Genomic DNA, 18,521 nt, shown 5'->3' on the forward strand with positions numbered 1-18,521 from the left:
CCATTTTTTGCCCTCTCCAGGCTCCAGAGGCTTTATAGGAGCCTGGGGAAGGTGAAAAGCACCTCCCCCACCCCACCCCCGGAGGCCCTCCGGAGGCTTCATGAGCTTCCCTGAAGCCTCTGGAGCGCAAAAAACTGGCCCTACGGGCAAACCAGAAGTTAAGGAACGGACTTCCGATTTGCTCGGAGGGTCATTTTGACTGCTCTGGAGGCTTCAGGGAAGCCTCCTGAAGGTCCCTGAAGCCTTTGGAGTGCTCAAAACGACCTTCTGAGCAAACCGGAAGGACTTCCGTGGGAGCGGGAGAGGCTGTTTTCGCCCTCCCTATAAAGCCTCTGGAGCCTGGGGAGGGCAAAAAAACATGTAAAAAATGGGGGGGGGGCTGCACCTGTAGTGCATGCATGCGCACTGGGGATGTCACACATTGCATTATGGGTGCAGCACAGCCGCACACAACCCCCCCTGCACTCCCCCACTTATGGCACGCGAGCCAAAAAAGGTTCGCCATCGCTGTCCTAGAGTTAAAACTTTTTAAAAATTGTGTGGTGTATTCTCATAATTAAATCGCAACAAATGTTCCATTCTACCAGCAGACGTGTATTAGCATCACACTCTCTGTAAACAGGAAGAAATACCTAAAAATAATTTTAATAAATGTTGCATGGAGCTTATATTGTAAATAGAAGCAGTTGCTTTTCCGTAAAGTAATAGATAAACATGCTGTTACCATGATGCGCATGCCTCCATTCTTAATTTTAAAAAATAATAAATTCAAATGAATATTCTGCTTTTTTTTTCTATTTCAGGCCATTTTAAAAGCACAAGTAGATAATCAGGAATTGTATACACTGGTGTCTACATCTGAACTGCAGAAGACCACAGGAACTGTGAGTTAGGCATTGATTGCTCAAACCATAGACTTGCCTCAAGCTCTTGATTTATTATTTTAAAATGGAGCACTTGGGTCCCTTCTGTTGATGAATATTTTTCTAGTTACAATGCGGTCATAAAAGACATTCCAAAAGATAAGGTCCACTGGACCTAGGCAGCACACATGAGAATAACAGAATAACAGAATTGGAAGAGACCTTGGAGATCTTCTAGTCCAACCCCCTGCTCAGGCAGAAAACCCTATATCAGTGATGGCAAACCTTTTTGGCACTGAGTGCCCAAATCGGAATGTGTGTGCATGCGCGAGCCGGAGCACTGGAAACTCAAAAACCAGCTGGCTGGCACTCACATGTCTGATTTTGGCTGGTTTCGGTTGTTTTGGGCATGTTTTCAGGCTGTTTTTCAAGCCGTTTTTTTGGGGCTGGAAAAATGAAAAACGGCCTGAAAATGCCCCCAAAAGTGGCCCAGAAAACAGCTCAAAAACAGCCCAGAAAATGGTCCGTTTTGGGGCTGCTTTTGACCATTTTCCCGGGTTGGTGGATATATGCACCAGAAGAGCAGCTGGCAACTGTGCACGTGCCCATAGAGAGGATGTGGCATGCCACCTCTGGCACGCGTGCCATAGGTTTGCAATCACAGCCCTATATCATTTCAGACAAATGGTTGACAAATTTCTTTTTAAAAACCTCCAGTGTTGGAGCACCCCCAAATTCTGGAGGCAAGTCATTCCATGGATTAATTGTTCTAACTGTTAGGAGGAAAGCAGATGTGGGATGAACCTAGAGCAGAAGACCCATAGGAACAGGTTGGGTTAAGAGGAATACATCAGTTGAAGCTGTCTGCTATACGCAGATTTAATCGTCTGGAAATATAAATAAAGAAGTTTTCTGAGATCAGATATGGCTCCAGCACTTACCTGAAGTGGTTTTTACTCCAACAGCTAGATTGTTTGCATCCAGCATAATTACTTGGAAGTGGGGACTTTTTCCTCAGTAATCCTTTTATTCTGAAAGGAACTCTCGTTCCAAGCTAAATCAAATCTTTATTATGGTGATTGATCAACATAGAAAAGGTAAAATAAATTTTAAAAGCTAAAAATATGTAAAATAGACTGTGATAAAATATTTTTAGAAACATTTTAAAAACTATATAAAGAGATTAATATATTAAGTACCATATTTTTTGGACTATAAAATGCATCAGAGTATAAGATGCACCAAGATTTTGAAGAGGTACATTTTTTAAAAAAGTTTTTGCACTCTGCAGGACTCCCAAATCCTCTGCAAGCCTCGTTTTTTGTGAAAAAAGGGACAGAGAGTTTGAGAGGCCTGCAAAGGGCTCCTGGGGCTGGGGGGGGGGCAAAAACCAGCCCATTTTTCACAAAAAGGGCATGCATAGGCTTTGGGAGGCTTGTTGCGTGCTCCTGGGGGCTGGGGAGGGGGGCAAAAACCATTTTTTGCTCATTTTTTCTCTCCCCAGCCCCCAGGAGCACTTTGCAGGCCTCCACTTTTGCGAAGTGGGCGGGGTTTCAGGAGGCCAAAAATGTTGTATTCAGTGTATAAGACACACCCAGATTTTCACCCTCTTTTTTAGCGGGAGGGAGAAGATGAGTCTTATACTCTGAAAAATATGGTAAATATATAAAAAACCATAAGATTTTATAAAAGTATTAAACCTGACTGTTATGATCCCAGGTTCTTCCAGGAGCCGTATCTTGAGGGGGCGAGTCTACATTCTAATATTGCAAGCATACCAAAGAGCTCTTCAGCAGATTTGGGAAGTTTGGCGAATCAGAAAGATTACCTTGACGTTGATATGCTGGAGCTGTTGCCTAGGCAACAGCATCTGCATATCTGCATCAAGATCATCTTCCTTACTCTCTACAGAAAGGAAGGTACACCAAATCTGTGTTCCTCTGAGAGTGTATGGGTCCTTCAGCCAAGGACAATTTAGCACATGGACTGAGGATGAAATGAAGGTCGTGCTATTGAGACATGACATTTACCATGGTTACATGCAATTGGACAATCAGTTATATGGGATCTATGAAGGCCATGATGTCTATTTTTGTCCTGCTGCAGCCTTTGACTCTGAACTGGGAGCTTTGGAAATTGTAAATGGCCAAGAAATGAGAAAAGCAATGACAGAACCAATTGCGTCAATGATGTTGCCAGTCCAGACGATGCTTTGACACAGAGCAAAAAGATGCTTTAAAACATTTGTCAGCACAAGTGCAGCCTCATCTCTGATGACACAGGGACAATAATTCTTTACCAATACACTATTTACACTTGGAGGCAAACCGGTCAATATACATTTGACAAGGCCAAATTATTTAATTATTGCTTTAATATTACTGATCGCGATGTCTTCTTTTGTACCTGGTGCAGATACTCCACAAACTTGCAGCAAGAGCCTTTATTAGAGAATACGAACAAGGAATGTTCGATGAAAACGAAATACAACATGAGGTGCGCTCCCAAGACAATAAAAACTGTGTAACACTGTATTTATTATCCATTTTAATTATGACTGCCACCTATAAAATTGCTATGATTCTCTTATGGAATTAAATTAAGTGTTCTCCTATAAACCTGGGGTTTTTCATGTTTTTATTTTTATTTATGGTTTTTTTGCATCACCACATACTTTTAATTGTTGTTATATTTGTGAGCCATCCACAGGTTGGGGTTGTTTTTTTTTGGGGGGGGGGGTGGTGACTGTCTAAATTTGCTAAATAAATAAATAGAATAAGTTTGGAACAAGATACATAGTGCTGAAGCTTCTTCCCAGCGGTGGGATTCACTTACCTTCTCTACCGTTTTGCAAATGTGAGCACGCGCATTCGCAGTGCTTGCGTATTACATTGGGGCGCGTGGGTGGAGCCTCCCGCAGCCGCTGCTACCAGTTCGTCTGAACCGGCTGAATACTACCTCTGCTTCTTCCCCACACAATGGCTGTGACAATCTGACAGTGGCTCTGTACTGCTATGTCCCTAACACGTTATGAGATTTATGGAAGTATTTGCTAGTTAAGCTGATTAATGTCTGGTTGAGAAAATACTGGGAAGACATTTGCAGAGTTTTCTGTAGGATTGTACAGTGGAAATAATTGGCAGGAATTCCTACCTCATTCCACTTCAGAGGACCTCCTCTTCCTGACTGCAGAGGGGCGTTCTTGTGCCTTGCCAGTCACTCTTGTCTTTCCTAGTCAGTCTGAGGGGGCAGATCTTCTATATAGTGGCTAATTTCTTCTCTTTGGAAACATGTTTGGCAAGAGGAAAAGAGATATTTTGGAGAATAATTCCTGAATGCCTATAAATGTAGCCCATTGGCTATGGTGGCTGGAGCTCATGAGATTTGTATTCCAAAACATCTGATAGATATCAGATTGCTTGTCCCTGCAGACTCTTTAACATTTGCCTGGAACTTTCTATTTAGATGAAAAGAGAAGAGATGAAGTCCAACATCATTGAGATCAGCCTGAAGCATTCCATTGTGACCCAGTATACAAGCTTTGTGGCAATTGAAAAAAGGGTATGTATGGTCATCTTCAAACCACCTTTCCCCCATTCCCCCCCCCCAAGGTAGTGCTGAATTATGAAATCTGGAAGGCATCAGAACATGCAGTCTAAATTATCTGAAATGAAAATTAGAGCTTAGGTGTAGACTGTGTTCTAGAATGGGTAGATTCATGAAAGTACAAGTGATTCACGATTAATCCTTGCTTTGTTGCACTTGATGCTTCACCAAGAACCAATAAAAATCCAGAATAGTGGTTCATGGATGGCAGCTATGCTAACCAGTACTGCCGGAAAACAATCAAAGCTTTGAGGAAGTAGCAGGATGCTAGCCATCAGAGACACATACTGAAGAAAATGATACCTCAGATTATGAATGGGGAAGTGAAGTGAAATAGAAAGATTAAAGGATGAGAGAGAATAGTATGTATCCACGATGAATGCTAAGAAGAAGAAAAGTATGCGTTCTTCTTTTGTGGGCTTGAAAATATACGACCCAGAAAAAAATGTAATAGAGTAGAATATATAATAGAATACAGTAATAACAATAAATTATAAAACCTGAGTTTAGTGGTGTTGAGTAAAGTTCCAGTAGGCCACAATCAATGCTAGGAAATATTCAGGTCTGAACTACAATGTGATGGTAAAATTTTTCTGAGCAATCTGATCAACAAATGAGAAGTTGTATTCAACTGTTTTAGCAGGAAAACATTTATCTAACTGTTTGCGTGCAAAGCAAGAGAGTAGCCATGTTTCTAAACAGACTGCTGATTACTGTATTTTTCAGAGTATAAGGCGCACCTTCATCCCTCAAAAAAGAGGCTGAAAATCTGGGTGCGTCTTATACACTGAATAAAGCATTTTTTGCCTCCTGAAACCTTGCCTCTTCACCAAAATGGCCGTACATAGCTTTTAGGAGGCTTTCAGAGCAATGTTCCCTCTAATTTTTTTTCAGTGTGAGCGGAAAAGTATAGTGTTTGAGCGGCACAGTTTCATGCCTGAGCACCTAAGAGAGCCACAGTTTGAACTGCTGTCACGTTTGCTGGACATTTGCGCAACATTCCAAGCGTCAAGCGCCGATTGTGATCGAGGTTTCAGCCTGATGAATGCCAGGCATGAAAAGTGCCACTCAAAGACTATACTTTTCCGCTCATCCTGAAAAAAAAAAGGCTCTCTGCTCAGCTTTTAGATTGTTAGACTGGCTAGAGAGAGACATGGCACCAACAGGGTCCTGGGTCCTGGCATTTTGCAGGCAACCTGTCCTCTCACATTCCTTTGGAATGCAACCCATCACATGTGAATTAGATTTTGCCAATTATCCTATTAAAAGATAACGCTATTATTCTAAAATACGACTAACTCGATATTAAAAACTGTAAATATGTAATGCTGATAAATAATAGCAGTAATTGTTATTTAGTATGATTAAAATCAGTATTGATATATCAATATAATATCTATCGAAATTGACAATATACACTAAAATAACAATACAAATATATAATGTGGAATATAAATGTAATAAATATAATATATAAATGCAACATAAATGTAATAAAATAATTTATCATGAAACTCTCCCCCTTTAAAGTAGTAAGATCAATTAAATAGTCTAGCAAGTTTGGACAATATGCTATATGTTATGTTACTTAAGAATATATATACCTCCGAATCAGATACAACATCCACATCATTTCCAATTGAGTCAATAAAATAATATGCCATGCCAAAACTATTTTAAATAAAGATATGAAATTAATCAAGTATTGCATTTATTTTTCAAAATGAATGTACAATTTTTTTATTATTTAAGTTTTGTACCCTATCTTTTCTAACTAACGTTAACTTTAAAAAGATGTTACATCAGACTACAATACAAGTAATTAAATGAAGACTAAAATAAGTGTTTTGGCATATTGAACTTTTTATATTTCTTTCTTATATTTCTTCCTTAGTTGAGAACTTGCTCCTCAGCTTACTTACGCATTAACTGTTTGTTGCTTTTATGGTTTATTCATTCACTGCTCCATCTTCAGTTTTTTCACAGGGGGCAGGGCTTCCTTCCTCCCTTCCTTCCTTCCTTCCTTCCCTCCCTCCCTCCACTCCTTTGGCCACCAATTTTGATCCAATTCTCTCTCTCTCTCTCTCTCTCTCTCTCTCTCTCTCTCACACACACACACACACGTTCTTTGGGGGGTTGAATTACTCCGCCTCACTGCGCAAAGTCGGCTCAGCATGTGTTCGGCCCCCACTTACGCCGAATCAAATCCGCGGCCGGCGGGACCAGGGGGTTGCATTTCAAAGCCGCCAGTCCTCTTGCTTCTTCTCCTTCACCGGCAAAGCTCCCGCTGGCTTCCCCGCCCATGGCAGTGATGCCTCTCCCTCCACGCGGAGCACCTGAGCTGGCTCCCGTGTTATCCCTCCCCCTTCCTCCTCTGCCGTGCTTTTGAGGCCGCGGGAGCTAGTAGGAAAGCGGCGGAGGTGGAGGCGGTGGCAGGGGTAACCCAGAGCCCAGCTGAGGTGCTCCGGGCTCTGGGTTACCCCTGCCGCCGCCTCCACCTCCGCCGCTTTCCTACTAGCTCCTGCGGCCTCAAAAGCATGGCAGAGGAGGAAGGGGGAGGGATAACGCGGGATCCAGCTCAGGTGCTCCGCGTGGAGGGAGAGGCACCACTGCCATGGGCGGGGGCGCCAGCGGGAGCTTTGCCAGTGAAGGAGAAGAAGCAAGAGGACTGGCGGCTCATCAAAACAAGTCTGGGGAGATCCTTTGCGGGCGGCCAGTTCTAGCCGCCTGCAAAGGACTTCCCCACGTTTGCTTTGGTAGAAATCTCTGCGCGGCAGTTAGAAACTGCTGCGCGGGGATTTCTTTCCATGTGCGCGGCCGCGCAGGCACGCACCTTAGAGGGAACAGTGTTTCAGAGAGCTCCTAGGACCTAGGGTCTGGGAAGGGTCAAAATGAGCAAAAAACAGGCCATTTTTTTGCTCAATTTTGCCTCCCCCGCAGCCCCCAGGAGCACTCTATAAGCCTCCTAAAAGTTATCCATGCCCCTTTTTTGACAAAAAAATGGATCCGTTTTCGCAAAAAACGGGCCCTTTTTGGGAGGTTTGCAGAGTGCAAAAACTTTTTATTTTTAATTTGTCTCTTCAAAACCTTGGTGCGTCTTATACTCTGAAAAATATGGTAGTTGCCACCAGAGAGAGAGAATTATTTCAGAAATCATTATTTTCTTTCAGTCTAGTTGTATACTATACCACTTTTCATTCAAAGAAGAAACCCATAATGGCTATTGTTTACTACTCTTTAGTAAACAAAGTATATGAACAAATAGCTGAGAAAAGTAAGCCCTTTATACCCAATATTTAATGAAAGAATAATTCAGTTAATAAACAGTCTACAACAGTATAAAACTTATAACTTTTTATAAACAGTTGAGGAATAATAAAATAAAATCCAATGTTATTTTCATTTATACTTTGCACAATTTTATATATAGGTAGTTCTCAACTTATAACAGTTCATTTATGACTGTTCAGAGTTAAAATTGCACTGAAAAAAAATAACATGACCATTTTTCACACTTATGACCATTGCAGCATCCCAGTGGTTGCAGTGTCCTGGGGTCATGTGATCCCCTTTTCAGACCTTCTGGCAAGCAAAGCCAAAATCTGGGAAACCAGATTTTGTGTTACTAACTTAACAACTGCAGTGATTCACTTAACTGAGGGAAGAAAGGTCATAAAATGGGGCAAAATTCACGTAATAAATGTCTCACTTAATGACAGAAGTTTGGAGCTCAATTCTGGTCATAGGTTGATGACTTCCTGTACTCCTTCCGATAGAACCGGAATTTCTCAACCAGCGAGACATTTGAAGTCTTGAACTTCATACATGTGGATGGAGCTCAGATTAGGGGAAGGCCTATCATCTCAAACTGGCCATCCAGTTCGTGTGGGACCAGCAAAGTTAAGGAACCTGAGAGTTGTAACTTCAACAGAGATGAGTTTTGGGCAGTGGGATAGAGGAGCTGATTCTAAGAGAACTATTTTTAGCTTTTCGGATTATTTCCAAGGCACATGTATAATTAGCTGCTATTATTCTTAGCTTTGAATATTTACCAATATTGATTCCTTCCCATGTATTCTTTTGGTACTTCTTAATTAGGAGGCAGATGAAGACCAAAGTGATGATACTTTAGATCATTTCGAGCCTGTAGCTACACACAATGTTGATATTTTACCCTACATAGAATATTCAACAGAAGAATTTATGGTCAATCAAAGTGGGGTATGTATATTGTGTTCCCACCCCCCTTTAATGTGATTTAATTTTACTTCTTTGGTAAAGATAAGACACCTTCCATGTATATTCAAGTTCTCAAACCTGCGGCAGTACAATTTCAACACTTGTGGAGGACAGCCTTTTAAACAAGAAAAACCAAAGATTCGTTCACATTTTTTCCTTAGAAGATACCAAGATAGGATGAACGGTTTTGATTTATTGGAGTTGAAACCAGATCCATTCAGAATAAGAGCAGAATGCTCAGGCTGTCTTCCTTTGGCTGTGTGGCAAAGGAGTGGGAACAAAATTGATTTGCATTGACCACACATACTTTTTGTGATGTATGACTGATTAATTACTATAGATGCACAGATAGGAGATGAACTTCTCCAGCAATTAATGCAGGATATTGTTTATGGTGTAAAATTTCCAGTGACCCTGATGTTGGGGAAAGCTGTATTGCTATGCTTCCATAAGGACAGATTCTAAGTAATACAATTCAGAAGGATGGTACAATACACAGTGTTCTAAACTTTCCCAGCATACTTTTTGTCTCTTGTATTAGTTCTAGAGAAATAAAGGATCATACATTTGGAAGGAGTTATTTGGGCTGAATTATACCCTTCATTATTGCAGGAATTCAAATTAAAGAATCCCTGACAAATCTTTATATAGCCCGTTTTTTCGAACATACCTGGAGAAGCAAAGTTCATCTTCCTTAATAACTGGTTCCAATGCCACACTGTTCATAGCATTAGAAAGTTTTTTTCTAATAATCAGCCAGAAAAGGAAAATTTTCAATCTTGAAATACAGTCTATATAAATTCACTTAGAACAGTCAATATCATTGGAGCAAAAGTGAAATATTTTATGCTGGGAGATATTGTTTCTCATTCTCTGTCGTCCCCTTCTTATTTTGCCCTCAATCTTTCCCAGCATTAGGCTCTTCTCCAGTGACTCTTTCCTTCTCATCAGGTGGCCAAAGCATTTGAGTTTCCTCTTCAGGATCTGGCCTTCTAAAGATCAGTCAGGGTCGATCTCCTCTAGGACTGACCGGTTCGATTGCCTTGCAGTCCAAGGGACTCGCAGAAGTCTTCTCCAGCACCATAGTTCAAAGGCCTCAATTTTTTGGCACTCAGCGTTTCTTATGGTCCAACTTTTGCTGCCATACATTGCAACTGGGAAAACCATAGCCTTGACTATACGCACTTTTGTTAGCAGAGTGTAATTTATATACATATACAAATAAATCAGAGGTCTCTAAACTTGGCAACTTTAAGACTTATGTACTTCAACTTCCAGAGTTCCCCAGGCAGCATGGCTGCTAAGGAATTCTGGCATTGAAGTCCAAAAATCTTTAATTTGCCTAATTTGGAGACCCTTGAAATAAATGATTAAAGACATTTGTTGCATTTTTGTAAAATAGAAATTGGAGTGTCTTTTAAACTTTATGACTGACATTCAGGGGAAAAAATGTTTGTGAAACAGGTAACCTGAATATTTTAAGCAACTTATTTGCTGTTCTGAACAATAATTTAGAATTTATGTTTATGAATCTAATCTAAATCTAACAAATATTTATTTAACAGTGGGAGCCTGACTTTCTATCTTTTCATCTTGGCTCTGCACCATGTCAGGTCAGTAGTTAATCTAAAAATTGTCTGTGAATATTCTATTTTCTACCAATCTTTTGTCAAACACCAAATTGTGATCAACCATTATCTTTAGGCAAATCTATTAGGACAGTATTTTCCTATAATTTAGATTGATAGAGGAGAAGGTTATATACGTATTTCCTGGGTTTGAGACAGCTTTTGGGATTGTAAAATAGAAATTGACAAGTTGCAGTTCATTCAGAAAAGGGCTTAAATATTCAAGAGTTGGCAAATAGCTTTATTATTTTATTTATTTATTATTAAATTTATATTGTCGCCTATTCACCCATGGCGACTGAAGGCGGCTTACAGAATATAAAAACCACATCTAAAACAGTAAAATGTTTTATTTGGAACATATTTGGAATGGTTCCAATTTGGAACAATTAGTACAAATGGCTGCAAAACAAGAATAAAATTAATTAAGTCAAAAAACAATATATAAAAATATATATAGAACTGTGTATAAAGGTGTGTAAATATAGAAGTGAAATATTATATATATGTACAGGTATGATGACATAACAATGTTGATGTAATGACTGTAAGGTGTTGTAGAATGGAAAAAAAAACCTGTTAAAAAAAATAAAACAGTAAAACTAATTTTAAAAAATCAAATAAATTAATGTAATAAAATCACCCCCTGCGATAGCCATTTAATGGGCTCCATCCCGCTTTTCACTATGATAATGAAGACAAAAACAGAAGAACAGAAAATCTAAAGTATTTTTTTTTAATTCCACAGATGCTTGACTTGTGTGCCATGACTGACAGTTGCTCTGAAGCTGCTATTGCAGACTCTGATAGTGAAGGTCAGGTCAGTGGTCAGATAAGGGGGGCAATCCCCACAATGGGCTTATCGAACATAATCAGCTTATACTTCAGTCAAAGTGCCAGTGTCTTTACAAACTTGGTTTTGATTTTCAGGAGTCGCTTGGAGGCTCGTACGAGCCACTCAGGAAAGAAATCGCTTTTGGACAACCTCACAGACCCCTTGTTTGTAAATATATTTCGTCCCCCAAAAAGAAAGGCGTTCCTAAGCATCAGCTTGCCTTTCATTCAGAAGAAGAAATATTAAAACCTTCAAAAAAAGGGAAGCGATCTGCTTTTTATAATAGAAAGATAACTGCTTCTGAAACAAAATTTAACACAACTCATTATGCAGCTCCAGAAGATGATTCATGCCAGGTAAATTGTAATACATATTTAATACAGTTATTTCTAATATGGATGTCCTTATATGCTTTGCTTATATGAGGGCTGAATGAAAGGTAATGTATCCACCTCCATAACTTTCATTTAAATAGGGATATTTTAATAAATGAAGCAGGAGAACTTGAAATGAGCTCTATTGCTACTGTATTTATTTATCCACATAATTACCACCACACATTTGTCAATGATGGACAAGCTTCTTAATGCCATCATGAACGAATCCCATACTTTATAGCCTCATCCAACTCCTGACAGTCCTTTCGAACCAGTCAAACAGTTGTCCAAAAATTCCTTCAACTTGGGGAAAAGGTATAAATTCTAATGCACCAGAATTGGAGTGTGTGATGGATAGGATAAGACAGTGAGATCCAACTTTACAATTTGCCTTTTGAGTGGCTTGTATGGTGTGAAGACGGTCAGTGTTAGAATGCATTAACATTTCCTCCTTGTGCTTCCAAATTCTCTTTAATTATTCTTTCAAGGTTTTCAATGGATAGTGTAGCGCATTGAATTTAATTCTATTTTACATTTTTGTAAAATAGAAATTGGAGTGTATTTTAAACTTTATGACTAACATTCAGGGGGGAAAAATGTTTGTGAAACAGGTAACCTGAATATTTTAAGCAACTTATTTGCTGTTCTGAACAATAATTTAGAATTTATGTTTATGAATCTAATCTAAATCTAACAAATATTTATTTAACAGTTGGAGCCTGACTTTCTACCTTCTCTTGTGGGCTCTCCACCATGTCCGGTCAGTAGTTAATCTAAAAATTGTCTGTGAATATTCTATTTACTACCAATCTTTTGTCAAACACCAAATTGTGATCAACCATTATATTTAGGCAAATCTGTTAGGACAGTATTTTTCCTATAATTTAGATTGATAGAGGAGAAGGTTATATACGTATTTCCTGGGTTTGAGACAGCTTTTGGGATTGTAAAATAGAAATTGACAAGTTGCAGTTCATTCAGAAAAGGGATTAAATATTCAAGAGTTGGCAAATGGCTTTATTTTATTTTATTTATTTATTATTAAATTTATATTGTCGCCTATTCACCCATGGCGACTGAAGGCGGCTTACAGAATATAAAAACCACATCTAAAACAGTAAAATGTTTTATTTGGAACATATTTGGAATGGTTCCAATTTGGAACAATTAGTACAAATGGCTGCAAAACAAGAATAAAATTAATTAAGTCAAAAAACAATATATATAAATATATATAGAACTGTGTATAGAGGTGTGTAAATATAGAAGTGAAATATTATATATATGTACAGGTATGATGACATAACAATGTTGATGTAATGACTGTAAGGTGTTGTAGAATGGAAAAAAAAAACCTGTTAAAAAAAATAAAACAGTAAAACTAATTTTAAAAAATCAAATAAATTAATGTAATAAAATCAGCCCCTGCGATAGCCATTTAATGGGCTCCATCCCGCTTTTCACTATGATAATGAAGACAAAAACAGAAGAACAGAAAATCTAAAGTATTTTTTTTTTAATTCCACAGATGCTTGACTTGTGTGCCACAACTGCCAGTTGCTCTGCAGCTGCTATTGTAGACTCTGATAGTGAAGGTCAGGTCAGTGGTCAGATAAGGGGGGCAATCCCCACAATGGGCTTATCGAACATAATCAGCTTATACTTCAGTCAAAGTGCCAGTGTCTTTACAAACTTGGTTTTGATTTTCAGGAGTCGCTTGGAGCCTCGTACGAGCCACTCAGGGAAGAAATCGCTTTTGGACAACCTCGCAGATCCCTTGTTTGTAAATCTATTTCGTCCCCAAAAAAGAAAGGTGTTCCTAAGCATCAGCTTGCCTTTCATTCAGAAGGAGAAATATTAAAACCTTCAAAAAAAGGGAAGCGATCTGCTTTTTATAATAGAAAGATAACTGCTTCTGAAACAAAATTTAAGACAACTCATTATGCAGCTCCAGAAGAGAATTCATGCCAGGTAAATAGTAATACATATTTAATACAGTTATTTCTAATATGGATGTCCTTATATGCTTTGTTTATATGAGGGCTGAATGAAAAGTAATGTATCCACCTCCATAACTTTTATTTAAATAGGGATATTTTAATAAATGAAGCATTTCATTTCATTTTTCATTTTTCATTTTATTAAAGCTTATAGGCCGCCCTTTTCCCTGAGGGGACTCAGGGCGGCTTACAAATCATGGGAAGGGGAGTGCAAGACAAAAAAGACATAAAACTGTGCGTGAATAATAAAGAAAAAATAACAATAAAACACTAAACAATAAAGCAGGAGACCTTGAAATGAGCTCTATTGCTACTGTATTTATTTCTCCACATAATTACCACCACACATTTGTCAATGATGGACAAGCTTCTTAATGCCATCATGAATGAATCCCATACTTTATAGCCTCATCGGACTCCTGACAGTCCTTTCCACCAGTCAAACAGTTGTCCAAAAATTCCTTCAACTTGGGGAAAAGGTATAAATTCTAATGCACCAGAATTGGAGTGTGTGATGGATAGGATAAGACAGTGAGATCCAACTTTACAATTTGCCTTTTGAGTGGCTTGTATGGTGTGAAGACGGTCAGTGTTAGAATGCATTAACATTTCCTCCTTGTGCTTCCAAATTCTCTTTAATTATTCTTTCAAGGTTTTCAATGGATAGTGTAGCGCATTGAATTGATAGTGGTGCCAGGCTTTAGAAAATTTATGTGAATCTAGGTCTCCCAAACCTGCAAGCATGAGTTTTCCTGCTAAAGCCTGTGCTTTGAGCACTGGGTTTTCAGGTAAAATTTTCTGATGATGTTCCATGTACTGACATTTCATGATAACCCTGTGGCTTGTTGAGTGTTACAATGTTGTGAAAGCTTCCATATAAGCTTCCATTTCAGAAACAATAACAACACAGCCTGGTGTCGCAACCACCTTCCACCAAATGAAGTGAAAGAACAGTCACTAAAGAATACATCAGGGCTTCTAGCACATCCATCCTTCCGAGGTCTGTAAAATGAGGACCCAGATTGTTGGGGGCAATATGCTGACTCTATAAGCAGCTTAGAGAGGGCTGTAAAGCACTGTTAAGCAGTATATAAATCTAAATGCTATTGCTATTAGCACTACTATCTGGGGGCTTATAACATTGGAGGCATTACTTGTTTCCAGAGTGAGGTGTGGGAGGAGTAACCATTAACCCAGCCTTCTTGCCCTTGGAGTCTGAGGATAATCTTTTGAAGCCACGCCTCTGATCCTCCTCATGCTCCCCCAGATTAACCTCAGACTCCAGCCCAGAAGGAGTGTTTTTCCATATTCTCCCTCACCTGGAAAGATTTGAAGAAAGTTAGCAAATTATGCATATTCCTCTGACCGCTTGAAGATTATTCTGCAAAATTGTTCATGTTAAATATTTTTAATCCTTTTCCTTCCAAATCTGTTGTTGCTTACTTTGACTTTCTACCTTCCTATGAATTTTCAGGATACAGTTCCCAGATCATTTAGGGTACCCTTAGGTTCTGTTGACTGGCCTCGGCTCTTCAAGCTTCAAAATCAGGTACTATTGCCTTTGTATTTAATGACAAAAATAAGGTTCCCTTTTGAATAAGCATATATATGTTTACATTTGGTTCAATTTCCAAGTGTAACCTACTTTGTCAAATTGTAATGATAAAAAAGTGGGAACATGGGAAGTTATGTTTTAAAATTTAATTTGATTGTTGGTTTTTATATTTTCTCCATGTGTATGTATATGCATGCGAAATTCCATTTCTTTTCTCTAGGAACTTTGAAGTACTGGATTATTTCCCATTTTTCTTGCCTAGTGAGAAGCGGGGGGTGTTTCCTACTAACATTACTGCAGATTTTTAAATGATTTAAATAATAAGTTATTAAAGCAGAAATCATAAAAAAAGAATGAATTTGGAATGTCTTCCACATTATGATGACTTATGGTGTTCAGTGGTGAAAGATGCCTAATATTGTAGCGTATCCATATCCAAGTTTCCTTATTCAGTTGTAAGGTTGTATCACAAAAATGAAAGGATAAAAATATTGAAACTTTGCTTTATAAAAACATAAGTACAATTCTTTCAAATTTTGAAAATGGTATTTTATTTTATAGGATGGATTTTGGCAACTTACCTCTGAGCTTGGAATGCTTTTAGATCTTGATGTGCATCATTTAATTGATGTTTCACTTGCAAAAAATGGAATTCAGTCACTTGGTAAGGACATTTTCAATCATTTTAACAATCTACTTTCCAATATATCCGGGAAAAATAGGCTATTCAAATTCTCTGAGAAGACTGGAGAAATTTGATACCAATTAAATACTTCTTCCTAGTGTGAAAAGTTAGCTATGGTCCACTGTTTATCAGAACACAAAAATGCATTGACATTCTTTTACTTTATATAGATTCTTGAAAATCCTGCATTGAGGCTGTGTACTTAAATTTCATGTCTTCTAAAATGATGATCAACAGACACTGAATTCTTTTTTTCCCATAATTTGAACTTCTGGCTTATAGAGGTAGTTTCATCTCTTCTTAAAATAACGTCAACAAGATGAGGACATACTTGATTTGGTCTTACCACAGAGGTTTTATTTCAGTGGGACACCATAGAAAGATGACTATGGCAAACCGCTTCTGTTTGGTTGCTAAGAAAATTGTAGAGATGTTCATGTAGTTATCCAGAGCCAAACTTTATTTAAGGGTATTTTTTCCTATATACAGGGAGTGAGGGATATATATAATCAAAATCTTTTGATATTCAAGATTCAGATAAGGCTATGTTAACAAGTGTGATCATGAATTAGCTGTTAAAATGAAACACACACAACTCCATAGTCCCAAATGTACTTTTTTAAGGTGGCAATTGGACTTTCTTGTTTTTTCTTTTGAAGACATTTTGCTTCTCATCGAAGAAGCTTCTTCAGTTCTGACAGGATAGTGGGGATTGGAAGGATTTATATTCCTTGCAGACAGCTGTTAATCTGTATCCTTTTAGTGGGTCGTTGAAGACAAAAGAAAAAACAAAGTCCAGTTGCCTCCTGAAAAAAAGCACCTTTGGGACAACCATGACCTGGATGACCAAGAATCTCTACAGACATAACTCCATTGTTTCATTTTTTCCCCCTCTCTAGGTCCAAAAGGAAAAGAGAAGTTGTTGCGACTGATTGCTACCCTTTTAGTGCTCCAAGCTATATATTTCAAGCAACTGGAAGGTCTTATCTTCAAATCTCTAATGAAATTGAAAGACTCTCCTCCATCATGGTATACTTGGGAGCAAAAAAAAAAATGATATTCAGGCTGTTTTAGAAACACATTACTTTTAATTAGTTATATCATTCATCTCTAGTTCCCGTAAGAAAAATATTGTATATCCATTCAAAAGCAATATAAAAATGACAACTAAATTCATAACAACCCCTAAAATTAAAAACTGAGGGATTTTAAGAAATCCATCCTTTGGCACCAAATTCTCTGCTCCACTACATTATTATTATTATTGTTGTTGTTGTTGATTTATTTGTTTGTTTGTTTATTGAGTAGGAAGCTGGCAGGATACAGATGAAAGGCCTAATCTGCAGTAGCATTTTTATGTCTGAGAAAATCTCACAATCCTTTGATGGAATTTTAAGAAAATCAGCAGTTGGTTGCTGTAGCCTAAAACTTAGTTTGCAAGGGTATTTTCAAGAAAAAGTCAAAGATCAGCTAGGGTAGTAGATGGCATTCATGTGGGTCAGAAGAAGGTAGCATGAAGCAACTGTAAATGTGAATACTGTTTAGAGACGTACAGGCCTCAGAATAATTTTTAATACAATCTGTATATCATGCGTTTCATTACAGGTGTTCCTCGACTTACAACCATTCATTTAGTGGCTGAAGTTACAACGGCACACAAAAAAGTGACTTATGACCATTTTTCACATTTACGACCTTGCAGCATCCCTGTGGTCACGTGATCAAAATTCGGACACTTGGCAACCGGCATGCATTTATGACAGTTGCAATGCCCCAGAGTCATATGATCACCTTTTGCAACCTTCTGACAAGCAAAGTCAATAGGGAAGCCAAATTAATTTAACAACCATGTTATTTAACTTAACAACTGTGGTTGTTAAGAAAAGTCATAAATGGGGCAAAATTCACTTGACAACTGCCTTGCTTAGCAATGGACTTTTAGGGCTCAATTGTGGTCATAAGTCGAGGACTACCTGCATTCCAGATTGGAGTAATTGAATAAATATACAGGCGTCTGTTTTCCTGTTGGTGTTTTGCAGTGAATATTCTTACCTATTTTCCTTTCTCTCACCACTCTTTACAGGGCACTTAATCCAGTAAAGAAAGCAATTGAGTGGGCAAACAAAACTAACCGTGAATTTCCAGGTATTTGCCAGCGTCTTCAGCTTGGAAAAGACTGGGATGATGTCACTAAAAATCTCCTGGGTATTTAAGTAATGAACACATCATACTTCATGCTTCTCCTTCTCTTAATAATTGAACACTACTAAGTTTGTTCTTCTCTTACTGATGAACATGACTCACAATAAAAATACACTATCATAGATTTCCTTATTTAAGATTATAATTATGCTGATATTTAACTTAGTACTTTTTGTTACCTTTATATATTTCATTATGTGTTCATTGACTTCTCCAATGAATAGCATGCATGACATGGCTAAGGTAAATCAAACATCATCTTGTGATTTTGGCTTCTAATGATATGTCTGGCTTTATACAAGCAGTCAAGAATATACTTGTATAAACGATAAGTATATATTCTAGAAACACTATCTAGAAAACTATTTTTCTTCTTCCTCTCACCCTCTAAATACAGTTATTTTGTTTAGTTTTCAGAAATACAGCTTGCTTTGTTAAAAGTTTGGAAATTTTGATTTCTATTAAGCACAATTGATTTAATAAAAATCAAGTGATTGATACAATTGAAAAAGTAGTTGTTGGAGACTTTCC

At 38.0% G+C, this 18,521-nt stretch overlaps 1 protein-coding gene across 2 annotated transcripts in view; it reads left to right on the forward strand.

The window, feature by feature from the left end:
* PARP4 (poly(ADP-ribose) polymerase family member 4) overlaps window positions 1-18,502 on the forward strand; it is a 57,688-nt gene extending 39,186 nt beyond the window's left edge. The window contains exons 26-39 of one of the 2 annotated variants that reach the window (XM_087721206.1): window positions 804-884; window positions 3,279-3,359; window positions 4,329-4,424; window positions 8,568-8,690; window positions 10,274-10,321; window positions 11,085-11,156; window positions 11,267-11,527; window positions 12,261-12,308; window positions 13,077-13,148; window positions 13,259-13,519; window positions 15,023-15,097; window positions 15,665-15,767; window positions 16,688-16,817; window positions 17,872-18,502. In XM_087721206.1, coding sequence (XP_087577332.1) covers window positions 804-884; window positions 3,279-3,359; window positions 4,329-4,424; window positions 8,568-8,690; window positions 10,274-10,321; window positions 11,085-11,156; window positions 11,267-11,527; window positions 12,261-12,308; window positions 13,077-13,148; window positions 13,259-13,519; window positions 15,023-15,097; window positions 15,665-15,767; window positions 16,688-16,817; window positions 17,872-18,001 — 1,581 coding nt within the window. In that variant the 3' untranslated portion in view covers window positions 18,002-18,502. The remainder of the gene's footprint in view (window positions 1-803; window positions 885-3,278; window positions 3,360-4,328; window positions 4,425-8,567; window positions 8,691-10,273; window positions 10,322-11,084; window positions 11,157-11,266; window positions 11,528-12,260; window positions 12,309-13,076; window positions 13,149-13,258; window positions 13,520-15,022; window positions 15,098-15,664; window positions 15,768-16,687; window positions 16,818-17,871) is intronic. The other variant, XM_087721207.1, reaches the window with a different exon arrangement.
* The last annotated feature ends 19 nt before the right edge of the window (window positions 18,503-18,521 follow it).

The sequence above is a fragment of the Thamnophis sirtalis genome, unplaced genomic scaffold (assembly GCF_051295495.1).
Source record: "Thamnophis sirtalis isolate CommonGarterSnake01/CBP01778 unplaced genomic scaffold, rThaSir2_p1.2 scaffold_8, whole genome shotgun sequence".
Lineage (NCBI taxonomy): Eukaryota > Metazoa > Chordata > Lepidosauria > Squamata > Natricidae > Thamnophis > Thamnophis sirtalis.